At 38.5% G+C, this 27,994-nt stretch overlaps 1 protein-coding gene across 1 annotated transcript in view; it reads right to left on the bottom strand.

The window, feature by feature from the left end:
- The window catches only part of HYDIN (HYDIN axonemal central pair apparatus protein), a 373,932-nt gene that overhangs the window by 262,718 nt on the left and 83,220 nt on the right, over window positions 1-27,994 (bottom strand). Inside the window, exons 6-9 of the mRNA XM_032486698.1 lie at window positions 27,597-27,716; window positions 24,256-24,390; window positions 11,779-11,978; window positions 3,165-3,289 (exon numbers count right to left, since the gene is read on the bottom strand). Coding sequence (XP_032342589.1) covers window positions 3,165-3,289; window positions 11,779-11,978; window positions 24,256-24,390; window positions 27,597-27,716 — 580 coding nt within the window. The remainder of the gene's footprint in view (window positions 1-3,164; window positions 3,290-11,778; window positions 11,979-24,255; window positions 24,391-27,596; window positions 27,717-27,994) is intronic.

Here is a 27,994-nt window from a genome sequence, read left to right as displayed (position 1 = left end):
AAAAGTGATAAAAAAAATCATACAATCATCAAAGATGAATAAATATATAGGAATAAATCTATCAAAATGTTCAAGACTTATACCCAGAAAACTACTGCTGAGAGAAATTAAAGAAAACTTAAATATATACAGGAATAAACTATGTTTACAATATCATATATAGAAAGGACTGTAAAGTAGTGGGAAAGGATGAACTATCATATAAGTATTGCTGAACAATGTGAAAGAAGACATACATTAGAGTCAGTTTTAAGCAGCAAATTAAACAAACTGGAGATTGAAATAACTAAAATACTCAATAAAAATATTTTTCAAATTACTTTAAAATTCATCACTAACCTGATAGGAAAATAAAGGCATCAAAGTGAAGTGAAGAATACCGGGAAATAATCTAGTGCCAAGGCTATCTTTCACCTTAGTGGCTTTTGTTAACCCTTGAACTTCTGCTTTAACTATTGCATCAGGTGACTAGGATAGGAGAAAAAGTCCATGACCTGCTCAAAGTGAGAATGCTAAATCCAAAAACTATAAAACACAAAGAGGCATAAGATATGATGGGGTTCAGGACACACTCACAAAATATGGCACCTTGGCATATTGAATATTTCAAGCTGAACGAATATAAGAAATGGCAGGTACAAGATGGCTCTTCTTAACTTCTCCTGAGGCAGGTCATAAGATTCTTCCATGTGAGAGGTGCCCTCCAATATCTGATGGAAGGAAGCATCCTTATCTTCGAATACAGAGGGACACCAAGAGGTATCTGAATCAACAGGCCTTATCAGTTTACTACACTTAGCTCATACTCTTTTTTGTCCTATCACAATTTCCCACAATGCTCCACTCTTCTTCAAACCTAGCATTAAAACATTCAGATTTCACCACTCCTTCAGGTCTTCATTTCCTTATGAAGGCTCCCATATCATGTAAAACACATTAAATCAATGTTTACATTTTTCTCTTGTTAATCTGTCTTTTGTTACAAGAGCCACAGCCTAAAAAACTAAAAGGATAGAGGAAAAAGATATTTTTCCTCCTCTACAGATACCATGGTTGAAAACCATAAGAAACAACAAGCAGCAAAATAAATAAATAAACAAATAAATGAGTAGACAGTATGTCTGAATTATCAGATACAGAATATAAGTAACTATGTTTAATACATTTAATAAATTGGAAATGTGAAAAACAAGAGTAGAGATCAATCAGATTTGCCAAGAACCAAATAAAACTTTCAGAAATTAAAATGATTATAATAATTGAAAAATTAAAACTCAGCAGATGAGTCTTCATTGAAGAGGGAATTACTGAATGGGATAATAGATAGGAAGAAAGTATCCAGAGAAGTCTACCAAGACAAAGAAATGGAAAACATAAAAAAAAGATGTTAATAGCAATAAATAATAGACTACTAGTAGATTAAGTAATAGACTAATAGAGTAACTAATTGGAATTCCAGAACAAGATAACAGAATGGAGAAGAGTCAATAATCCACTTGGGAAAAAAAAAGAAACATGGTCCCTACCTCACACATATGCAAAAATGAAATCAAAGATGTATCATTAACTTAAACATAGCAGCTAAAACTATTACCCTTCTAAAAGTAAACACAGGAGAATATATTAATAATCTTGGAAAAGGCTAAGAGTTCTCAGCAAGAAGGTGAAAATCATTAATCTTAAAAGAAAAAATGATCATGTGGATTTCATTAAAATTAAAGACTGGCTCACCAAGAAACATCATTAAGGAAATGAAAAGGCAATCTACAGACTGGTAGAGAAAATTAACAATACTTTTTTCTGAAAAATGACTACTCAGAGTAACAAGTTACAAAGTATTCTTACAAATTAATGATAATAGGAAAAACAACTCAATAATAAATGAGCAAAAGACTTGAATACTTAATTTTAAAAAGATACATGAAAAGCCAACAAGCACATGCAAAGGTGTTCAACATCATTAATCATTAGAGAAGTGAAAATTGAAACCACTAGAAGACATCACTCGATATTTCTGTATGCCTATAACGAACAATATAACATCATGCATGGACGAGGATATGAAGCAACTGGAATGCCCATGCTTTGTTGGTGGGAGTATAAAATGTCACTGCTTTGGAAAACAGATATCCCTGATGGGTTATGTGCTGTACTTTTAACCTTCCACTATTCGGTTACACAGCCCCAAAACACCCCCTTTTGTTTAAGCTAGTCCAAGTTAGGTTTGTCTTGCTAGCAGCCAGTGACCTGTGGACAACACTAAAAGATAAGGAATACAGATTGTGCCACTGGTTATGTGTTGTATGCTGGGCAGTGTGGAACCAGGACCACTTAACCACAGGTCCTCAGTCAAGGGCTTGAAAATGAATGGTCCTGCTCAGATTCGCATCCACAAAGCCAGCAACCCTGAACAGTGGTCTAGATGTCATTTGTCGCTCCTTCCCTGGCTGAGCACTTCTGTTTTCTCACTACGATGCCCTTCTAATACAGACAATCTGGGTCAATCAATACGAATAGGTAAGAAAGAAGTGAGAAGAAAATGAGAAAAATCATGAAATAATAAATAGCAGTAATAAATATTAATTTGAAAGCCAACTTGGAGACTTGCATAACATACAGGCAGTCTACATGACCATAAATTAAATATTTCCAAAAACAAGTGAATTTTTGTTATTATGCAGAGTGGGGTCTTTAAGAAAATGCTAGCAGCAGTAGACAGAGGGCTATTTAAGTAAGATGTTAAGTAATATATTTGCATATTCTAAGAATTAGAGTAACTGGATCTTACATAAACTAGCAGAAACACACAATAACATTTTGAACTGGAGTTTATATTTTTAAAAATTTAAACCAATGCAGCAGTAAATGGAAAACCCATGAGGCATTAAGTTACTTTCAACTTTCCATTTACATATAAGCAACCTCAATCTACCAATGTAACTTCTGGGTATGGGTTCCTTCCGTTCCTCCTGAGCCCTGTATTTCTCTGGAGAAACTATTAGGTGGGATTTACATCCAGCTCAACATGATTTCTGCTGGAGGCATTCCTTCTTTAGTTCTTCACCTTGTGGGTCTTAGCTTACTCTAATACAGCCAAAATAACCAGTTCCTATTTTGCTTCATCATATTTTCCACCTGAACTTTTAACAAAGAGCAATGCATACCTGTGTCGTAATACACAATAAGTCTTTCGCTGTGATTGCCTAGAGTCTGTGGCTCAAACTCCACTTCCAGTTGCATGGACTCTCCTACATTAAGAGTTCCAACAGATGGCTCTACAGAGAAGGGCCTGCAATGCACATGGAGACACACCATCAGAACACATTGCTTACTAGTGTGAAGGGAAGGGGCAAGGAGACCGGAGCTCTAGGTCTGCCGTTAGCACAGATCCAACACCACAATTGAATGATTCAGAAGTAAAGTATATTTTCCCCCTAATGTGAAAGAACTTTAGTTTTAATATTAAAATAACAGTAGTAGTACAGCAAGTGTAAGGAAAACTTAAATAATGCATAATATTCTTATTTGTATCCTTGCCATTCAGCCATTCTTTTAACATTCATTGATAGATTCCAGTAAAAGACAGACTTATAACATGTACACAAATACTGTAATATGCAAAACAAGAGTACCTCTAAAGGGATAAGAATCAAGTTTCGTGAGAGTTCGGAGAAGATAGGGTTTTATAGTGGAAAACATATTCAGGTTCTAAAAGGAAAGTGATCATCCAGTCACATGAGGATAAGTTGAGGGCAGTTTAACAAAGGGCCTATTTAAAAGAGGGGAAGGGGTGTAGGGGAACTACAAGAGATGATGTAATTGCCCAAGGTTATTAACAGTAGAACTGTTACCACCTCTAGGCCCAAAGAGCCAAGGAGAAGGAGTGGTTTTGAAACCAACAGAATCCTAAGACACTAGGGATAAAAATAACCTAACCTCATATCCCTAGTCTAATTGCCCACTGGGACTTCCAGCAGGATAAACTCAGCCAGAAGCCAAAGGCATGGGAGCCTATTGACCTGTGCCAGCCTCCTGGGTGACAGTAAGCTGGAGAAGGGTGGAAAGCATTTGGAAAGGCAAGCTAGGGACATGTTCTGTGTCTTGAAAATGGAATTTGGGTACATAGACCTTATGTGGAGGTTGGGTGGATTTGGGAACAATAAAGAGTTGAGTTTACTGTCCTGGAAAGGAGTAGCAAGAGAGAAACTGGATCTGATCATAAAGTACCTTAAGTAACTTACAGAGCTGTTCCTTCTAAATAGGAAACCCAGCCTATTTAATTATTTTCATGGTCCATTTCAGTTCTTTAAATTGCTAGTTTTTCAAAGTAATGTGTTGGACAATGTATCTGGCAGGCTAAGCTGTTTCTGATTATTCACGTCTATCAAAAACAATTTTAGAGTCTTTGTCGCTTAAACCTTCGTTCCTTAAATCTTAGATAATGAACTTAATTTCAGAAAACCTAAGCTTTCTTCCATGAGGGTACAGAGCTGATGGCAAGGGTGGCACTTGGTGGTCCCTGAGAGCATCACTGCAGGACCTCCAACACTTCCTGCCATGGACAATGGTTTATTTTCTCTGGTGCCCTCTATTTGGATCGCCTTCTCCTTTCTCTTCTTTACTTTTTCATTCCTCTGTCTGTCCATTTCCCATACCTTCAGCACCAGTCCGCCAATAAACCCTAGGCATTGCTACAGGGGCACTGCGAGGTAGTAGTTACAAGCCTGGAACCAACTGAGTAAGTGCAAAACCCAGCTCTGCCATGACCTTAGGCAAGTCATTGAAGCTTCAGTCTCTTTATCTGTAAAATGAGGGTAATGATAGCATCCACTTCACAGGGTTACGGTGAGGATTAAAGGAGTTGATATAGGTAAAGTGCTTAGAATAATGTTTGTCACATAGGAAGTGCTAAACAAATGTTTATTATTATTTTTGTTATTGCTATTGTTATCTCCCTCCTTGGCAGCCTGTAGATGGAAAATGAGCCAGAGGATGATCCTGGGTATTTAGATGAGTTTAGGTGCTTATTATCAGCCCCTCAATCCTTCACATTGCTCTAGAGATGTTGTAAAACAAACAAAAAAACATACACAGGACCTAACATATCAATCTCTTGTTCAAATACCTCCAGTGGCTCCCATAATCTATGTAATAAAGTTCAAAGTCATAGACTTTCAAGGTCCCACACAATCAGCTCCCAACCAGTTTCGGCCTTCTCATTAAACAAATATATCTGTCCAAATATCCTAAACAACTGTCACATTCCACTTCAGGCTGGAGCGAGTCGGGTGGGAGGAGAGGGCTTTATTATCTTCACCCATAACCTTCCCAAGCACTGCACCTCCTCTCCCTTCCAACCAGACAGTGTCCCCTACCTAGACATTCCAGAACTGCTAGGGTGGAATAGGAACACTCACCATTTTCAATGTCATACTTCCAAAGTCACCTGTTTCAGCCCAGACTCGAAGTTACCTCTTAAATAGAATCTTCCCTGATTCTCCCTCTTATTCATAATATCTCTTTCCTCTCAGAGGCTATAACTTTATTTTTACTTCTTACTTCTGGTTCACCTTGTACTGTAATTACTTTTCATGCCTGTCTCTCAATAGCTAGACACTCTTGAGATGAAAGGAAAGAGAAAGCGAACAAAATTTCATGAGCACGTACTCTACGCTGGGTGCTGCACCAGGCACTTTACATATGTCAATTCTTTTAATCCTCAAAAAACCTTGAGAAAGTAGGTATTGTTATTTGCCTTTTAGACATGAGAAAACAGATGCTCCAAAAGGCCAGGCAACTGGCCCAATGTTACCCAACTAGGTAGTGGTAAAGCAGGGATGGGAGCCTGCCTTCAGGATCAAGTTCTTTCTGCCCACCCCAGACCACCCCTGAATATGGAAGCCACCTGGTTAGATTATTCATCTTTGTGTCTCTCACCACCTCATGCACAGCTCTTTACTCAGAGGAGCCTTTCAAAAGAGGTTGTCCAACTGAATTATCAACTTTTAAAGGGAAATAAAAAATATCTCTAATCTTTAACCTATATGACATCTTGGTGTAACAGAAAAGGAGTAGGCTTTTGATGGGAGATGAAGGTGAGTCTCACCATCTTTAAAGTTCTTTCTTTCGTTATGGAAGAATCTAAAGAATTGAGAACTGGGCCCAGTTTCATGGCTTTGGGAAAAACTGTAATATTTTCTTCTATCTCTGCTTCCTTGGTTCCTAGTATTTTTCTTCCTACACTGTGCTTTCATTTGCTTCTCAAACATCTCTTAGTAGCAAAAGAACAGTTTTGAAATGAATTGGATAGTATTAAATTATAGAATCTAAGCTAATTTTCTATGGGCAAAGGAACACTTTCAGGACCTCCACAAATCCTAATTTCATACAGCAGTAATAGATTCTTTCCTTTTGTGCTACTTGTTGGGTTTATATTAAACTAAACTTGTTCAGTCGTTAGAAAATCACCTGGGATAGCCACTGCTACTTAGAGCTGTCTGAGCTTCCTCAATAAATCAGATGTTAATTGGATAGAGTGTGTTAAATTCTGGTGCTTAAATATTGTCTATAATTTGATTTTGTATTTCATTTTCCTACAGGCAGACAGGCTGAAAAGGCTAGAGAATACCAAGTACCAGAAAATGCTCTTCCAAAGAGGTAAAAGGGTTCCTCCAGGGTATAAGGCTGGCTCTGTCTACCAAAATATTTGGTTTTCATATCATATCTTCATTACTACCAAATACATGATTAAGGAGGGAATTCAGGTTTGTGACAAATCAAGAGCCACAGGAAAGATTTTGAAATTTTATTTAATCCACTATAAATTGCTCTTAAGAACTGAAACTATTCTATCCAAATGATTCAGTATTTTAGCAGAAGACTAAATATTGGTTCTATTATACTAAATACTGAATATAGTATTAGTATTTTTCCTTCAGATAATCTTTCTTATTCCTAACTTGAGGTTTTAGATTTTGAAATTGCTTCTTAATCCTTTCTATTTCACCATCCAAAATTAATCATACTTTAATAGTCAAAGTTACTCTGGTACCTACTAGAGTTTTAGGTCAAATTTGTAATAAAGTTGAAGAGTAATTGTTTATGTTCTCTATATATTTTATAGCACACTGTGGCTCCTTTTATTAGTGTAAAAAACATTATGCCTCTTTTATAGTATTTGGAGCATGTTTTTTATTTTAAATTATTATAGAAGTTTATAGCTGTAGCTCTGCTGTTGTGATATACTGTTGGTTAGGCATCCTATAAACATTTATTGGGGACTTATTTATTCTAGACACTTTGCTAGATGCTGGGGACAGACAAATGAAAAGAGATATAATCCTTGCATTTGAGAAACTCACATTCTAATGGAAGCAACAGACACATAAAGGAAACTTAATTTTTTATAATTTATATGAACCTAGCCATTTATAAACTTAACTATTAATTAAATCATTGTTTTAAGGAAAAGAATATAATTTTTTAAACAATTTCCTGTGAGGTATTATTTCTAACTGTATAATGACTGTAAAAGCAGAAATACCAACAGACCCTGAATTTTTTACTCCAAATTCTCAAACTATATCCACTGCTCTACCATGTCTATTGACAAACATTTTGTCAGCCTCAGCACTTTCTGGGCAACACAATCACCTGTGCATTTTTAAGAATAGATACTCATCAGGGGATCCCACGAGAGATTCTGATTCAATACAACGTGACCACAAATTCAACTGCATCCTTTCTTGTTGTAGACACTAGGGTTCTCAGTTGCAAACAACAGAAACCAATTCTGGCTAACTTAGAAAAGGGATTTATTGAAAGGATTTGATGTAGCTCAGAGAACTGACATTATGGTTGGAAAACACATCTTGTGGAAAGAACATAAAACTAACATTTCCTGCAGAGTCTTAAACCAGAAAACAAAAATAAGCAGGAAATTGAATTGAAATACTTGGTTACACAGAAGATGAAAAAGATGAAAAGTCCAATTGTAATGGTGGGAAAGGTTGGAGAATGGTAACAGCAGTAAGCCCTTTCCACCACTGGGCTGGAGACAGAAGGAGAGGAAGAAGTGTTACCAGATCCTGGGGACCTGGCAGAAGCTGGAACCATGGTAGGTCTGTCAGAAAGGAGTTAGAACAAGAGAGCAGATGCAGTCACCTGCTGCGGACTCTGCTGAAATCAGAGAGGCAGTAGGAGAAATATTCTAGCTTCTTCCTGCTCTCCAGTCTCCTTCCAGTGCCCCTCACTGGTCAGACCCAGCTGGAATCCAGCAAGCTCAGGATGGCAGGGCGAACACAGCCTTACAGTGATACCTGAGCAAAGCCGGGGAAGGGCAAAGAATGAATCTGAAGGTAAACAAGGCCAGAGCCAGCCCATGTTTATTTTAATCCAGGTTTTGTTATTAACTTCCTAAAGGAACTTGAGTAAATCATTTCCCTTCTCAGACTTTACTTCTTTCGTCTGTAAAATGGGCGTGTTGGACTAGAGTTTCTAATGTCATTATGATTCCTGGCTAGTCCTTAAGTTAGCTCACCATTTTACCACAGAAGTGTTTCTATACTAGGAAAAGATGATTCACATTCATAGTTATAGGGAAGAGAAAAGTTTTAGATCTTTTCCTGTAACTTCACACTATTAAACCTGTGATTTTGTTTCACTTCACATGAATGTATTATGTAAGAAATTGCCATTTATGTATAGTTTTTAGGGTTAAGTTTACAGAACAGAGGATATGCTGCCTGCACCTATTTTTCCACCTTAGGTGGATTCGCTTTTTCATTGAAACAATACAATGTAACAGGAAGTTTTTAATGTGTGTTATTTTTTTTACTTAACATGCATGATGGTTGTGAAAGGCTGTTTTTTTAAATATCAAAAAAGACTGGTTCTTTCTAAATCATGGTGAGCCAGCTAAACAACCTGCTCCCTCTCCTTCAACCAAAATACATAAATCTCACCATGAAATGACAAACAAAGGTTGTATAACCACTTTGACAACATCAGGAGACACTGATTTTCAAAAGAACTTTCCCTCTGCCTCTGATGATTGATCTATCTAAAGTGGTTCAGAGTCCTGCTTCCACCTAGGCTGCAGAGAGCTAGAAAGAGTGTCTTCCCCATTCTAACAATGAAAAAAATCCAGATAAATAACAAATATCACAATTTTTCTCAAACCCATCAGAGAGTTTTGGTTGCAGGGCAAACAAGTGACCTGAAACCTAAAAATGGACAATCTCTGCCCCTAAGGAAGATGAGACATGTGCACTTGGTTTCACCTGTGGCAGACAGAACTTCCCTACAAGCAGAAGAGATGGTAAGAGAGGATGGACCAGAAGAAATAGCCAAAGAGATAATGGCTGAGATTTTCCAAAAATAATGAAAGATCCAGGAGGCTCAGAAAAACTCATGCAGGACTGAAAGCAAAACTAAATAAAAGCAAAAGAAAATCCTTGAAACAAAAAGCAAACAAAAACAAAACCCACACCTAGACACATCACATTCAAACTGCTAAAAACCAAATATAAAGACAAAATCTTGAAGGCAGCCCAAGAAAAAGACACAATTACAAACAGAGGAACAAAGATAGGAATTACAGCAGGCTTCTCACTAGAAAAATGTGAGCCAAAAGACAATGAAGTTACATCTTTAAAGTACTTTTTAAAATGTGTATATATAACTGTCACTTCAGATTCCATATTGTAGAGAAAATATCTTTCAAAATATGAAGGCAAAATATTTTTTTTTCAGCTAGACAAAAACTGAGAGAATTTCCATTAGATTTGTGCTACAAGAAATATTAAAGTAGTTTTTAAGCCAGGAAGAAATGATACCAGACAGAAACTTGGATCTGCGTGAAAAGGTTCAGATAGAGTGGTGCTCCTGGGACACATGGAAGAATAAACACAAATTCCCTTCTGAGGAATGCACCTCAACCTGTATTATGGCAGCCTGGCTACCTATAATGTGCCAGCCCAAGTAAACTCGAAAACCCATCAGAAAATACCTAGAAAGACTGGATAAAATATAACTTACATAAAATGTGTAGCTGAGCATGCAAAAAATAAAAAATAAAAAATAAGGCAAATCCACAGGATTCAAAAACAAAGAAGAAATAAGAACCAGAGCAATAAGCCTGAAATGTGGGTTTTAACAGCCCTGCTGGAGCAAGAGACAAGGCCTTGGGATGGTCAAGTTAGAGGACTGGTAACAAAATCCCCATGAAAACCTGGGAAATTTGAAGGGCTACCACAACATTCTCCCATTAGCACAAGGGAAAACGTCTATCTCGGTTTTGAAGGAGAGAATCTTTTTCTAGGGAATTCATAACTTTGGACATGTATCTTATGCAGATATGAGGCTTAGATATGCATGATCAGTCCAGGAACCATTATGCCAAGAAATTAACAGAAGGGTAGACTACACAATCTAACATTTGAAACCAAGCAGGAAAAAATGCTAATCCTTTCTGGAGAGATGTGTCCTTAAACTAGCAAAAGATTCCACAGATAAAGCGCTTCTGAAAATGAGCTCATGATACAGCACAATACATGCACTTAAAAAAAAAAAGTCATAGAAAAGAACTTGACCTTCCATCTCCTGTTTTCCCAAGCTGGCCATTCTTGTTATGATCTTGCTAATCAGCCAGTGTTTTTGTGTCCCATAACAATCATTCTTTCCCATCTTAGGTTGGTGAGGGCAAAGATTGTCCTATTATATTTATATTGTCCCATAGTGTGAACTATACTGTAGCTACCCCATAAATAATCCAATTAAAGTCAAACAACTTCACTTACTAGCTATGTGCTCTTGAGAAAGTTATATAACCTTTGTACTGCTCAGTTTTCTCATCTTCAAAGCCAGCAATAGCAGGCTGAGTCTCTCTCACATCTTATCACTCTGAACTCTTCTTCTGCTTCCCTCTTCTATTTTTAAAGATGTTTGTGACAGCACTGGACCTACCTAGATAATCCAGGATAATTCCCCCATTTTAAGGTCAGCTGATTAGCAACCTTAATTACATCTACAACCCTAATCCCCCTTTGTCATGTAACACTACATGTTCATAGGCTCTTGGGGATTAGGACATTTACATATTTGAGGAGACATTATTCTGTCCACCACACTGGCAGTAGCTCATTTGAAGAAACAATAAAAGAAGACACACTTACTATATAGCACTTGCTATATACCAGCAGTTATGTTTATTCATTCATTTATTCCTTACAACAACCTTATAAAGTGGCTACTATACTTTTCCCCATTTTTTCAGATGAGAAGACTGTGGGTGGCCCGAAAAGTGGGATTCTCCCCTAGAGCCTCCAGAAAAGAACACAACTCTGCCGACACTGGGATTTTAGCCCAATGAGGCTTCTGATCTATTGAAATGTCATATAATAAATCTGTGTTGCTTTAAACCATGAAGTTTGCAGTGATTTGTTACAATAGCAGCAGAAAACTAATACAGCCAGTCATAAAATTTCAGTCAAAATAAACATATTTATTAATAGATTCCCATGAGAGCCAATCTCTATGCTAAATAGGAAGACTCTTCTCTGGCATTTCAGAAAACCATCCACATCCAAACAGGTAACCTTGAATTTTGCTTTCCTCACGGGATGAAGAGGAAGTCTGCCCCACATCAGTGAGGTCTCCCAGCCTTGCAACTGAAGATTGTAATAAGCAGTTGTACCCTGACTGCTAGTCTAAGAAATGACTTGTGCTAACTAGATTTAGCTAAAATCAGTCAAAAACAAGAGCTGAAGGAATGCATACCTACAAGTTTTGATGTGAAACACAGCATCTTTGTTGCCAATGTTTCGTACCAGCAGAATCTTCTGAGTGCTGTATTTGACAGGGCAAGTAGAAAAATTCAGTTTGTCAGGAAAATCTAGGATAGCTCGTGCACCTCGAGCTTTGATGGGTATGATAAACTTTTCTCTTTCAGTAACACAGGTCAACATATGGGCATAATCCTACAAGAGAAGAGGACAATCATTATTTGTGGAAACACCAACATGATCAAGATAACTGCAAAAAATATGGTTGTATGCCAAGCATCTTGCAAAACAATTGAACATGTTCTATGAAACCTTCTCAAGACAATTAAACATGTACTTTCAATGAGATACTTTGTTCTGAGAGAAAGAGTACAGTTCAAGTATTAAAACCTACAAGCTAGTAAGGAAGCTAATGCTTCTTGTGTTTCCCAGATATCAGGGAGGTGGGATAGGGGATAGTCAAGGCACATGCTTCTTTAGATCAGAGGAGGTTCACACCAGTTCCCTCACGTCATCATTCTGAACCCTACCAACTTAATCCTTCATGCCCATGTGTTAGATTGATGGCTCCAATTAATGGTCTATGACCACACTCTTTGCAATATGAGTGTACAGCTTCTCCATCATGAGTGGAGTCTATTTCTTCACCCTGTGCTTTGACCAGTGGAATATGGCAGTGGTTATGCTATGCCAGTTCCAAGCTAAGGCCTCAAGAAGCTTTGGACATTTCCACTCTTGCTCTTGAAACCCAGCCATGTAAACAAGACTGGTCTGGCCTACTGATGAGAGCCCAGATGTCTCAGCCAGGACCATGCTAGACCAGCCTTCAGTCCCAGATATGTGAAAGAGCCCAATCAAGACAAGCTGAGTTGCCTACTCAACTTATCAGTGGGCCAGTCAAGACTAGCTGAACTGTAGTCTTGTGAGCCATAATAAATGTTTACTATTTTAAGCCATTGAATTTGGGAGTGGTCTGTTATTATACAATAATAGTAACTGATACATAGTCCACTTTAAACCTGACCTCTTATGCAAAGCTATTACCAACCATTCAAAATAAAAATGCTGAGGCCTGGGCATGTATCTTCCCCAGTCTTGAGTCATGGGCATCTATCTTCTTCAGTCTTCAGTCGAATGCAACAGAAATGCTGAATTAAGTCACCCTTTATGTCCTCTCATAAGATAGAAGAATGGAACTCTCACCCTCAATGCAACATCAATGCAACAAAGAAAAGGTGAAAAGTAAACCCTCACCCCCAAGTTAATTGTACAAGAAAAGCATTAACAGACCCCCAACAATAAGCCAGAAGCTCAGAAGTCACCGTGAAAGGAATTTGTTACTTAAACCACATTCATTTTCCTTCATTTTAAGTTTCTCCATCATTTTTGTGTGTATTTTGGCTGCGAGGCAATCTTGGTAAGTATAAAGTCCACTGGGAACTTAAGTTTCCTTTTGGCAATCACGCAGTAAATGGTTTTCAGGGGTGGAGGTTTTAAAAAAACTCTCTTTGGGCTTTAGGCATAGAGCAGGAATGGGAATGTCTGACATACTGATTGACATATAGACCTGACCATGAACTCAATTTCATGAACCCTATTGGACAAGTAGAAAGCAGCGGTATCCTCGGTTTGTTTATTCATCCAACCATGTTTATTAACTTTTCAGGTGCTAGGCACGGAGCTGGGTCAGGGAATATAACTGAGTAGAAAACACAGATGTAGACACTTCAAGCTTACACAGTGATGGAGGAGACAATGAACAGGTAAATAAAGCATATCTAATATACAATGTAACACACAAACAAACACATAAATAAATATAAACATAAAATAGCCAGGAAGGCTCCCACGACAGACCCTTTACACCTGCAGCCTCTCTGCCTCCCTGAACTCCAAACTCATACTCAGAGGCCCAATAAGCATCTCATTGGATGCAAACTGTCCTTGTCCCAAAGCAAAGTCCCTGACTAATGCTACTGCCTGCAATTGTGCATAAAGATGTCCTGCCAAAGGGGGGGAATGGGGCCTGAAATCCAGTCCACTCTGCTGGCTCCAGCCTCCACCAGCCCAGCATGGGAGCCTTTCTCATTTCCACAAAGGCTCCACAATGCCAACTGAAGTCCTGCTCAAGACCTTCCTTTCACCCTAAATCTGTTCCCTCTTTGCCTCCCCATCTTGGTACTGGCATCTCCATTCTTCCAGGGGCCTGGATTGAATACCCTGGAATGAAGCATCTTTGACTGCATTATTCCTCAATTTCTTAGTAAATCCTGTAGGACTGACCTTCAAAATACAGTCATACCATGTCACTTCTCACTACCTCCACCCTTCCACCCTGGTCCTGGCCACTCCAATCTTTATTATGCTAACTAGACTCTTTATTTCAACTTTTGCTCCCCTAAAGTCTATTTTCCACACAAGGGCCAGAGAGATCCAGTTGAAACATAAGTCAGCTCAGGAAGCTCTCAAAGTATCCCAAGCAAAGTGCTGGGGTGATGGTGAGTCTATGGCCTGGCGCCCCTGTCATTCCTCTGGCCATACCTCTCCCCTAACTGGCTCCTCTGCTCCAGCCACAGCTTCCTTGCTGCCCCTTGAGCATTCTAGAGATGCTTCCCCTTCAGAGCCTTCAAACACGATGTTTATTCTGTCCAGAACATGCTTCCCTCCACATCTCTCGCTCCCTCATCTCCTTCAGGACTTTGCACAATTTCCATGCTCTCCCTTAGACCTTCCCTGAAGGCCTTGTTTTGCACTTAACTCTCCCTCTCCTGTCCCATCACTCCCGAGCCCTTCATTTGCTTTAGTTTTCCCAAAGCCATCTTACATATTATCTATTTTACCTGTTTACCAAGTCTGTTGTATATCTCCCCCAAATATCTCCAAGTCAACAAGGATTCTGCCTCTTGCATTGACTTCACGTATCGAGTGCCTAGAACAGGGCTGGTACTTAGTAAATAGTTAACAAACGTTTGCTGAAGACAAGCAAATGAGTAACATTAACATTGAGTGATGAGAAATACAGCATGATAAGGGGATAGAGAGGGTTGGGAAAGGCCTCTATGAGGAGCTGACATTTCAGCAGAGACCTAAGTGAAGGGAGAAGTGAAGTCATGGGACAGTTAGTAATCTGGCTGAAGCATGACTCAGAGACTGTGGCCAAAGGGGAACAAGGTAAGGAGAGGTTAGAGATACAGCAAAGAGGTTGTAGGGGGCCAGATCACACCACACAGGATCTTGTAAGCCGCTGTGAGGACCTGAGGATGGCTGAAGACATTAATGATGCTGGAAGCTGATTGTGATGTACCTGATTTATGTTTTACAAGAACTACTAGCTGCTGTGTAGTCAATGAACTGTAAGGAAGCTAAAAAGAAAAAAACGATGGCTGGTTAGGAAGCCACTGCAGTGGTTCAGGCAAGAGATGACACTGACCTGGCCTAGTGTGGTAAATGCTTAGCCTAGTGCTTGATGGGCAGTAAGTACTCAAGACATGTTAGCTGTCATCACCCAAATGTATTAAATACAATGGCTTGTGTAAGGCACATTAAAAAACTCAATTTGTGTTTACTTTTGTTGTTAGGATAATAATAATAATCCTGGTAATAATGATAATAGAACAAGATAATTTCAGAGAACAATAAGGGCTTTGAAGAAAACAAAACATGGAAAAGTGATAACATAGGAAGGGGCTGCTTTAGATTAGAACAACCAAGGAGGCCTCCCTGAGGAGGTGACTTTTGGATGGAGACCTGAGTAGCTAAAGAATCCAGTCAGGTGAGGTCTAGGAATGCAGGATCCCTGGTAAATGCAGGTATGGTAAATGCAGGATTCCTGGTAAAGGCAGGATTCCTGGCAAGTGTAAAGGTCCTACGGTAGAAGCAAGTAATAAAAATTAATGGACCGTATTCATGAAATTGACTAAAATTGAGTTGTTGGACTCACCTGTTTAATTGATTCTGGTTTCTGCATAGTAAGGCCATGCTCAAAAATTATGATACTCAGACATGAGGAAATACAAATTACATGAAGCATACTTGATCCTAGAAAACCCCACAGAATTCAACAACAGCCTAATATGATTACATCAGAATCCTAAAGAGATGAGTACTGTTTTTGTTTTTTCTTAGGAGATCAAACCCAGCAAGCAAAGGTTTCGTTGGGAATTAGAAACTGGAAAGCTGCTGGCACATGTGGAAACTTAATATTAACTGAGGCTTTGAGAGACACAACAAAAGATGCTACTGAATCCAGAATGAGAGGTAACCCCCAAGTAATTTGTCTTATTTTATTCCATATTTACATATTCTCTTCCTTGAAGACAGCTGAAAATTGTTCAGGAGGCTAACTGAAATATTCACAGGGATGTTTTCAAAACTTTTCAAATTTTCAAATGAGGAAGATTTGAAGATTGATCAAAATTATATATTTTTTCATAGTCAATTCACACGCTCATAAAAGAATATGAAGAAATTCTTTAAACAACTCCTTAAAAATGTATTCCCATCTCTGAAGTTCTGTATTTAACATGGCGATATTAGATTATATAATATACAATTATCAATTGCTCTACTGACTTAAAATTAATTCAGCTTGGGAGGCTTTGTCAGCCTGCAAGCTAAGCAATTACTTCCGTTGATGGACTTCCTTCCACTGTAACTAAATGCAGAGCAACCAGGTCACCATTCAGAGCCAAAAGATTAATTCTGAGCTCTTTCCCCTCTACTGTGAGAGACTTAGCCATGAATTACTTTGTAACCTAAAATGTTATCCTAAATAACAATGCTCGCCAGATGAAATTGTCAATCCATTCCAATCCATTAGCCTTCCTTCTAACATGCCTATCCTCCAAACTAAAAAAAAAAAGGCAGCAAAATATGAAAATGGCAGATTTGACTCTGAGAAGTGAAAAGAATAAATCTTGATTTTTATATTAGCTCCATGATAGAAAGAAGACACAGCAATAATCCTGTCCTTTAAAGTCTCAGGTGAAGGAAAATGATGTCTTCTACTGCAGCAAATGACTCTCCAGGCATTCAAGGGCAAGCACAGCCGGTGTGGTTAAGCCCTTACAATCCTCCTTCTGCCTTTTTTCCACTCCTAAACTTGACGGTGGAATGGCTAACACAATAAAACCAGATTTGATTAGGACTCAGTGCATTCAATACTCAGTGTTCCTGAAAAATGTTATAAATTCCCTAACCAGTTAAAGTACTTATTTTACAGTATCTTCTCAATCTGAAATTCACCTCCAAAGGGGAAGAATCAGTTCTCAAGTCCTAATCAGTTTAAAAACAAGGCTGATCAGGTCTCTTGGGCCTTATCCTCTACCACTCTGACTCTTCATATGTTTTAGCTGGGGTCTCAGCTTCCTAGAGGCATCTACACTTCTCCATCTATTACAACAGATAAACAACAAAGTCCTAGTGTATAGCACAGGGAACTATATTCAACACCTTGTAACAGTTTATAATGAAAAAGAAGATGAAAAGGAATATATATATATAGATATATATATATCACTATACTGTACACCAGAAATTAACACAACATTGTAAAGTGACCATACTTCAATTAAAAAAAGGGAATGACCTCTGATCTTTGGCTGGCAGAGACTGGAGGACTTCCAAATTTGTTTTGACCATTTTTATCATTAGTATACAATGGTTGTGAGGTTATTTCATGATGCATGTACAAATCATCCACTTAAGGTAATTAATTTCCTCTTTAACTTTTTTTGCTTTCTAAGTTACCCTAGCTCTACCAATCCACCTATATCTATACCCATATATTCTGTCTTCATTACTCTCCTTTTATACCAGATATCAATCCTTCCTGTGTACCTTAGGATTTTCCTGAAGCATCAGTTTTCCCTCTTTACTGAACATTCACATATCAGCTTGTAACAATGCCTGAATAGCCTTATCTTAAATATTAAATAACCTACCCGCAATCCCAATATCCACCTGCAGGTACTGCCACATTTTCCCAATTATCCTTTACAGCAAAACTCCTCAGAGGTATTATATATACTCAATAGCACCACTTTCTTGATTTCCATTCTCTCTTCAATCCACCCCATCAGGCTTCTGTACCCAGCCTTCCATAGAAACTGTTCTCACCAAGGTCACTAATGATTTTACCAAATCCAATGGCAAATTCCACATCTTGTTTTATTCTACTTTTCATAGCTTTGGACACAGTTGACCTCTTCCTCTTTTCTGAAATACTTTATTCATCTGGACTCCAGAGCCATGCAGTCTCCTGATTTTCCTCCTCCTACTGCCCCTTCTTAGTGTTATCCTCTGTTGGCATCTCTGCCCTTCCCCAACCTGTTCTTTATTTACACTCGCTCTCAACATCACCTCCTCTATTCTTGGTACCATCTTTCTACTTATGATTTTAAAATATCTGTCTATAGCCCCAACATTTCCCTTTTATTGCAGACAATTGTGTCTAACTGCTTACTTGATATTTCCACTTGGATGTCTAAAGGGAAGTTCAAACTTAACATAAAAAACAGTTCCTGATTCCCTACTTTATATCCACCCAGCCTCACTAACCTACTTTTTTTCATTTTCCATATCTCAGTAAATGGAAGCACCACTTGGTCTGTTTCTGGCCAAAACGCTGTAAGAAACTAGACTCCTTTTTCTTCATATTCCTTTATCTAATTCATCAGCAAATCCTGACAGCTCTACCTTAAAAATACATATGCTTAGTCTACCTACTCCTTATCACCTTTGCTGTCACAAATCATCCTCATTTTTTGCCCAACTACTACAATAGGCTCTTGTCTGTGTATTCATCAGGGTTCAGTTCTGCTACGTAGAACAGGGAACAGACAAAATAAGAGCAACTTCAACTAAATAGAAGTTTATTCCTCTTCTGTAAAGAAGTCCAGAGGTGGGTGGGCCAGGTTTTATGGTGACTCAACAGTGTCCTCAGAAACCCAAATTCCTAAATTCCTGCACTACCATTTTAGCAGTGTCCAACTTCAGTGTCACCTGATGAAACAGTGACTCCTGGGATGCCAGCTATTTCTCACAGCCAAACTGCAGGCAGAAGGAGAAGGCAGTACAGAGCACCTCTCACTGTATCAGTTTTCGTCAAGTATCTGCATTGGAAGTCCTGCTCACTCTCACTGGCCAACACTTAAACACAAGCAGCTGCAAAGGAGGTTGGGGAAATGCAATCTTTTATTTCAGGCAGCACTGAATCCAATCAAAGTTAGTGATTCTCTTCCCAGTGAGGAAAGAGAAAATAGATGTCAAGGGTAGACAACCAGCCATCACACTCTAGTCTCTACACAGCTACCAGAGTGATCCTAAAAGGTGAGTCAGATGCTTCATTCCTAATCGAAACCCTCTCAAGTAGAGAAAGAAAAAGATCATTTATCCTATTTTTCCTCAAGATCCTTCCTCATCAGGTCATTACAAAAATAAAGCATAACAACAGATATTTTGTGCCTCTTGATGTGATGAATAGGAAGTACCACATCACTGAAGAATTCTGCCCATGCCTCGGCATCAAATCAAACATGAATCTAACCAAGCCTCTGGATCTAACTATCAGTCTACTGGAAACAGAGGTGACAGAGGATCATTCTATAGAACTTCGTAGGGAGGCACTCAGCATCATGTTAGGACCCTGATTTAAGCAAACCAACTTACAATGTATATTTTACTCAACTGGGGAGATCTGAATACTGACTACATATTTGATGATATTAAGGAGCTACTATCATTTTTTAGGTGTGATAATAGTATTGTGGTTACGTTAACTTTTAAAAAGGACCTTATCACTTAGAGGCAAATAATGAAGTATTTACAGATGAAATAAAATGACATGTGGGACTTGCTTAAAAATCCTCTGGGTCAGGGGGCAGGCCAGATGAAGCAAGACTGGTCAAGTGCTGATAGCTTGAAAACCTGGGTGGTGACACTTCACTATACCATCCTCTATACTCTTACATATGGGTGAAAGCTTCTATAGTGAAAACATTCTAAATAATTTATGGTAGCTTTCTATTCTGCTTTGGATGATTTCTAAGACCCTTCATGGTCTCACCTTCTGCAAAGCTTGTCTCCTATCACTTTTCCAGAGGTTTCCTTCGTTCCAGCCACACTGGCCTTCTTGCACTTCCCTGACCTGTTCCCAGACACATTTCTGCCACAGGACCTTTGTAATTGCTGTTCCCATCCTCAGGCAAGTATCTTTCCTCAGATATGGCTTCATTTAGTTCCCTGCTCAGATGTTACCTCAACAGAAAAGTCTTCCCTGACCTTCCTACTGAAAGGAAACAACCCCCATTCTCCATCACTCTCTGTTCTGTAGCATGTCAATACCTGACGTTATTGATGCTTGTTTGTTTGTTTGCTTGTTTATTCATTGTGGAACATAAGCTCCATGAAGGCCAAGCCTGTTCTATTCTCCGTTGGATCCCAGCTCATAGATCTGGGCCTGGCACAGGGTGTGTGAAATAATATTCATTTTAATATCTCTATTGGAATACTAAACTACCAAGAGTTCTTTATAAAGAGAATGCCTAAGATGCTCATTGGCTGTATTATAAAAACTCTGAAGATATGAAACAAAATGGGGAGACATACTCTTCTTACACATTTCTTAGACATCTTTCTCTTGGTTGAAATGACAAGAAGAAAGTTAACATCTAATACATTCCCAGTATGAAGAAATATTTGAGCTCGCTTTTTACATGCTTTGCTTTTCACATCTGCAGGCCATCCTCAAGTTGAAAAAAATAACTCATATTTTCTTGAGTTGAACTTACTTATCTCACTTGGCAAATATTTACTGCAAACTTCCTATATGTTAGGCCCTGTGCTCGGCACTGAGGTTAGAGGGACAACCCAGAGAGAACTAGGGAGGGTGAATTCCAGGCAGGAAGCAAACTAAACTCTTATCATTATTTCTCTCAACAAAAATGGTTGATTGCAGAAAATTTTATGATATCTATACTTTAATTCAAAATGCTAGCAATATAATTCATTATTGTGGTATACCTACATAACAAAATATGTTAATGTTTTTCTGCTCTTCTTGGGCCATGATTTTCAAATTTCATAGCAACAAATCAAGAAAACTATCTTGACAACAAGTTAGATGTTTTCACAAAACAGAGCTGGAGCAATAAAATTGCATCACTTCATTTTTTCTTCAAACTACTGCTGCTGTTTCCACATGCTGACACTATTATAAACAGATACTTTCTTAAGTCCAAGGAAGTACCTGGTTCTGCTTTTCTGCTCAAGTTTAATTTTTTAGATTTCTTTTAATGTTAAAAGTACAAATTTAAGAGGCCAAGAAAAATGCCAGGCTCCAGAATTTTATAGTGTTACAATAACATTGACTATTATATTTCTGCTGTCCATGACATGTACACTTGGATTATTAGATAAGTAACATATCCAATCTTTCAAGTCTGTGTGAGAAGAGATAAGGAAAGCTAAAGAGAATTTGCTGCACCTGTTATCTGGGTATTTGGCATCCTTAACAAGTTAAATCTCCAGGAAGCTAGATTAATAGATGACAGGAAAAAATGTAAATCTGTATTATCATCTTCGACATGCTAATAAACATGGGTGCCGAAAATCCAATTGAAAGAGAACTGGCTTATTAAACTGTGGCATGCTGCAATTTACATATCTTACCCTCCAGATGTGAGGAGGGTAAATGTGAACAGTGTGTGTTCAGATCAGCAGGAGATAAGAAGGAAAAATACGTACATTGGCTATCAATTTGGCCGACTGGAGAAAAAAAGTGACACAGTGACTTTTATTCTTCCTAAAATGAATCTGGCTCTAGCTACTCCTCTGATACATTCCGGAGCAGCACTAAAAGCAACACAACTAAACCTAGCTGTTCATTCTGTGTACATTCTTGCTGGTTTTCCAACAGGAAGAGTGAATACAGATGCTGACTGGAAAAATCTATTGGCATGGGGCCCTGCTGATGGTGCAAGGGTGGCAGGATCTTTGCAGAAAAGGGGGACCAAAACTAGCAACAGAGGAGCATCTCCAAATACCCACCATCAGTCTTAGACAGTCAGCAAAAGGAGAAATCACTATGTCCTTAGAAAAACAAATTAGGCCAAATATTTTATAGTTTAGAGTCCAATCCAACACAAAATCCTAAGGTATCCAAAAGTGGATAAATTTCTCAGAGGTAGCCATTCTACTCACTCTATGTCTCCTCATACGTGCATGTACTTTTTGATAACTTTCAAATACTTAGAAGAAGAAACAGGAAAACAACATTTAACTTATTTTTTTTTACATTAGGTCTTTCCCAATAGACCATAGGCAATGTTAGTGAAATGGAATGGTAAGAGGGAATAAAAAACTATGAGTAAGATAAGCAGCCACAAAGTATAGCCAAATAATAATCCTCAGTGGGAATGTTAGCATTTCATAGTTATAAAGTAAATACAAACTTACCTAAAATAAATTTCAATTAATTATTTGCTGTACAGATAAGCAGTAATAAAATTTCTCTCCTTTGCTTTTAGGTTTTGATTTAGGAAAATTTGAAACATTTACCAAGAAAACAGAACAATACAACAAATCCCATGGACTTATCACCCAGATTCAATAATCATTAACATTTTGTCATTGTGGCTTTATACCTCCATCCATTCCTCCTTCTATTGTTATTATTATATTTTATAGTTTTTAAGGTAAAATATAGATATATTAGAAAATATAAATACATTTAATATATGAATTCATCCATATAACCCACACACTTATCATAACACAGAAAATCCCACCTCTTCAGAAAGTTCTGTGTATCCCTTTCTCAGCCAGACTAGCTGCAGATAGAATAATACTTAACCAACAGAAGACATTTTCTCCAGCACAGAAAAAAACTGAGGGAAGCCAACACCTCAAATCCAACAAGCTTTGTAGTTCAAGCTGCACAAAAGCTTATTATAATCAGCTTCTCACAGAAATGACAGTGTAGGAAATTGACACCCAAATTAAATCCAAGTACCATTCTCTTCACAGATAGTATCCAGAGCTAGAGCTTTGAGAAAAAACAAGGACTTCAATAGCATATAATAAAAAGCACTACTTCTGGAGCTCTTTATCTTTTTTGTTTATTTCAATGGTGCCTCAAACAAAATTAAAGGCTCAGAAACACAACCCAAGAAATAAATAGTAACACACAAAGTAGAAAAATAATTAACAGTAGCATTATAATGCAATTTCTAACCATGTACTACAGTGATAGATGCTTGGCAGACCTTTAAATTCTCTACCCTGCTCTCCAGAAAAGGAGAAACAGTAGCAGTAGCAGCAGGAATACTGGTAATGACATTTATAGCAGCTAGTAAGTATTAGTGATGGAGAAGCAGGTTTTCAAAGCTTGTTCTGTCTCCATTACGCTCTTTTGATTCTAACCATAATGGCACAATACAGATAAGCACATACATTATTAATATTATATATAAACCTCACATTATGTTATGCCTATTTAAGCCTTATTTTTTGTTCTCGCTTCTTCAGTCATGCTGGTAAAACCCTTTTCCCCCTCTCCACAAGTTTCCACTTTGGCCCTTAGAGAGGAAAACTCAACCCACAATTTCACACTCTTGGAGAAGGGCTGGGGAGAAGCCTCCACCCTCAGTCCCCCTGAGCTGGTCTTTCCTTCCAGGAGGAACTGGAGTTGACACAACTGAGGAGAGCCTGATAATGGGCTAGATTTTCTGCAGCTGTGGTGATGCTGAGGGGACAGGGCCTCTTTTTGAACTCAGGCTCTTTCTAGTCTACCTGTGTACCAACAAGGGTCAGCAAACAAGGCAGGTCTCTGCTCTCAGCTCTAGCTTCTCTACTCATGCTGGGGTGCAGCTACTGGGTAGGTCAGCCCTTCACTGAAGACTGGTCCTCAGTCCTGGCCACCTTCTCTGCCATTAATGAGACTGATACTGTGATCAGTATTTGGATCTTGTGTCTCTTTCCTAAACTAGTTAGCATCGGGGAGGAGGGATGTAACTAACCAGGATCCCAAACTTCCAAGAAGCCATAATCTTCATTCTTTGTCTCAGCTCATTGCTTCTGGAGCACATCTCTTCCTTTTTGGTGTCTCTCTAGCCTGTAGTCCAACATAAATATGCTGAGGTAGGTGCCCGGGGAGCATCCAGAAGGATTACCCCTCTTTACACTCTGGCTACTTGCAGCTCATATAAGCCCTCCTCACTGTTTGACAATTCATTCCTCATTCTTAGCAGTGCTCCATACCCATCCTCTCACCCATCCTCACCACTTCTCTACCACCACCACAGCCAGCAGTAACACCATCAATGCCATCAACAACAACACTACCACCACCCAAACCAACATCACTACCACCAGTACCACAAACAATACCCCTGACGCCACCACCATCAATATCAACAACTGCAAACTGCTAGTGATAAGCACCCAACCAATTTCTCACCAGAACTCACGTTACCTTGTTCTCCTCTGGAGTGAAGAGGATTCGGAATATGGATGGCACTCCTGGAGCTACTTTGTGGCTAATATCTTTGGGGCTGATTACTTTAAAGTAAGGTGAACTTTCCTCAACAACTTTTACCATCCTTGGAATCTGCAAGAAAAACACACAGTGAGGTGGCACTGTACACGTTAAAGCAGAAGAAAACAGGAAAGGCTTTGTAGTTAAATACGAACTCTCCATTTACTACTTACTAATCCTGCAACTTTGGTTAGGTCTGACCTTCAGTTTCCTCAACTATAAAAGGAGATGCCTCACACAAAGTAAGCACTCAGTATACTTTAGTTTCAATTTTTACTAACATTATTATTATTACCCAATTTAATTGTATTGCAAACCTTTATTTTATTATTTAAATGTGACTATCTTCAAAGACTAAGTGCTTAATCCTGAAACCGCCCCCTCACCGTGGAGTTACTGGACCTCCCAACATCTGAAAACTGCTCTGGGAGACAAGATCACACTTACTGCTCTCTTGCTATGGACCATCCACTGAATGTGATGTGCCATGTAATCCTCGCAATAACCTTGGACTTTCATTACGACTTATTCTACAGATGAGGAAACAGACACTTGCCCTAAGTGCTGCAGCTTTACCAAGCAATGGCGTTCAGAATCAAGTTCTGGCCGACCTCCACCTCCCCTCCCTGTAGGATTGTTCTGAGTAAAGACCACTGTGAAGCAAGAACGTGGAGGGCGGTGCAGTATCCCCAGGCCTGACTCAGAGCAGCTTCAAACAGTTTCATCCTTTTAAAGTCTTATTCCTCTGCTCTGCCTGCCTTGCCCAGAGCAGGTATTGCTATCTCAGAGAGCCCAAACCATCAAAGAAATGTAGTCATGAGGAGAATGGGGGTGATCAGGGTTGGAGGTTCTAGGAACACAGGAAAGGGGGAGGATTGTTTTTTTAAAGACTTCAAGGGAGCAGAAGAAAGTTAACTATAGTTAAGTATGTCTTAGAAATCTCAGGTGAAAATGAGGAAAAAAACTCCTATAACCTCTCAAATCTGAAACCCAGATGAGGAAGGGAAGAAGAAACACTGAGAGAATTCAGACAGATCATAAGATTAGAGAGTGAGGATGTAAGGAAGAGATGTGTGCAAATATGAGAGCAATAGAATTGGCTTTGCTGGTAAGGGAAACACGCAGTGGCATTTACAATGTATTGAATGATGCTATGTAAGCTTGCTGGGAATACTTATAACAAGAACATAACTGTGGGTTAAAAACTAATAAGGAAAACAACAGCAGCAGCAACAACAACAACAACAACAACAACAATAATGCTTTAATGCTTACTAGGTGACAGGCACTGAGCAGCATACTTTACATCCATTATCTCATTTAATATCCCAAGCAACCTACTGAAATGGATGCTTAGAGAAGTGAAGTGACTTGCTCAAGCTCTGCAGCTGGGAGAGAGCTCACCTGGAATCTGAACCCAGATTAGTCTGACTCTGGAGTCTGGGTGCTTATAATTGTATCCCAAGTAGAATTGTGTTGTGGCTTGTAGAGTGTTCATGACTTACCTTCAACTTGTGTGTTTGAGAGAGAGAGAAAGAAATAATAATCAAACGGTCTCTGTCTTTTGCATTTCATGACAGTGAGGAAGCAAATAAAAGGTGGAAGACATAGAAAGTATTTTTCAGTGTCCCAAATTTATTTCAGTAGTTCCTTATGTGTCCATGAACTAGGAAGTAGGAAGCAGGAAGCAGGCTACATCAGCTACCTAGGACCAGGGTTCTGGGAATAACTCACTCGAGAACAAACCTGCATCATCTACAGTATCTGTCTGCTTGTTAGTAGCTGGACTTTCTTTCGATGAGGACCTTCCTTTCCTCATATCCAATCCTCGAGCAGCATCTTACCAAGAGGTGTGGGGTTATCTACAAAAACCAAGTGCCCTTTGGTAGATAAGACTTACACATGCCTCTTATCCTTGACTTGTTCATATACATTCATGACAATCATTTCTTCTTTATGATGAGGGAGGAGTAGCCAAAGTACCCTTCAGACTAGCTCCTCTCTGCCTTTAATAGCCTAAAAAAAACTTGAACAAGAGTCAAAAAGTAATGGAGAAAGGGAAAAATAGAACTGGAATTGAGAAACTAATTTGGATGGCAGCCCCACATGAAAAGAGAGAGACCTATTGTCTATGTAGTGTATCTCTTCTTGATGTGTAGGAGCAGAATCCTGCACACCTCAGGTTCTTTTTCTTCTCTCTGCCTACCATTTAGCTTCTGCCCGATGAGTTTCTCTTGCTAACACTGCTGTAGTAAAGAATTAAACGTACAATTTTCTTCAACATTTGACTTTCCTGTCACTAAATCACCCCACTGATCTCTGAAAGGCATCACTGATTCTTTCAATGAGCTACTATACTGAATATAACTTCAAGTCTTCCCATTTGCCTTGGATACTTGCATAGTCTTCACTTATTTTCCTTTCTTATAGCTAGAATTTTTTGTCTCAACATTCTAAGACTCCTATAAGTATTTCGACTTGCCCTTACACCTGACATTTAGCATCTCTCTGATGCCTTCCTCCCTATCTGATTATTTTCACACTTACCTGTGCTTCATGCTACCCTTCTGCATTATTCTTTCTATCCTTATTGTTACATGTCAAGGAAATCTCCAGGCATCTAATATCTTTTCTTGAAATAAACCCTAATTTATCTCTGAAGAAAAAGGTGTAAGGATGGAAAAGAAATCTTCAGTTGCAGCCACAAAGAGACAGGGTATAGACAGTGGTAGAAGCCATCCAAAACATTCTGTAGACAAAACCAAAAGGCTATCTGAGGTAGAAGGAAGGAGACAGAAAAGAGAAAAAGGAATCTCCATTTTTTTGAAGTTTAAAAAAAAACAATTTGAAGAATTAATTGCATTGGCTCAAAAACTGCAATTCATGTGAGTAGAGTTTACACCTTCAACTTGGGGAAACAGTGGCTCTAATGTGGAATATGTAAACTTGAATAGTAATCACCCTGTCTTAAATGAAAACCTAGCCCAAATGGTGACTCATGAGAACTTCATGACACTCATCTAGCCAATCCTTTATTCAACAAAATGTTAGTGCCCACGTGGGGAGTTTACCATATATTGGTGCTGCCCTGGGACTGAGCAACAAACCAATCAACATAGTCTTGTCTTCATTTAGCCTATAGTTAAAAGGCATGTTTTCATCTATTTTCCTAGGTTTACCAAGTTAAAGAATACAGCTAAGATCCTACAGGATTTCATTTTATTTAATCCCTTCTTATATATCCATGAAAGATATAGCCACCCAGCAAACATACTCACTGTGTCATTGTTCCTCAGCACCAGTGGAACTTCATAGACTTCACAGGGAGTGTAGTTCTGAAATACTATTTCTGATGGGAAGGGCTGGAATAATGCCTGATCTAGATCAATTCCTGGAAACTGAAGTTGAAAGAATAAATTAATCTTATAGTCACACAGTGGCAGAAATGACTAGGGAAGAAAAGAAAATACTACATCAACTTATGAATATTAATACTAAGAACATAGGAAACACTCAAAAAGGGGTAAGTAATAAAAACACTGTTACAATTAGTAAGATTATTGTCATTAACTTCTTTAATGAATGTAGTTTTGGTCCTCAGTTTAAAAAAATAGGCTAATTAGAACACCAACTCAAATCTTCTGTTTCCAGTAATGGTGAATAAGATAATTTGAAC

This window comes from Camelus ferus, chromosome 9, assembly GCF_009834535.1.
Source record: "Camelus ferus isolate YT-003-E chromosome 9, BCGSAC_Cfer_1.0, whole genome shotgun sequence".
NCBI classification, from domain to species: domain Eukaryota; kingdom Metazoa; phylum Chordata; class Mammalia; order Artiodactyla; family Camelidae; genus Camelus; species Camelus ferus.
Note: the sequence above shows the minus strand (reverse complement) of the source record. Positions and strands in the feature narration are given on the sequence as shown.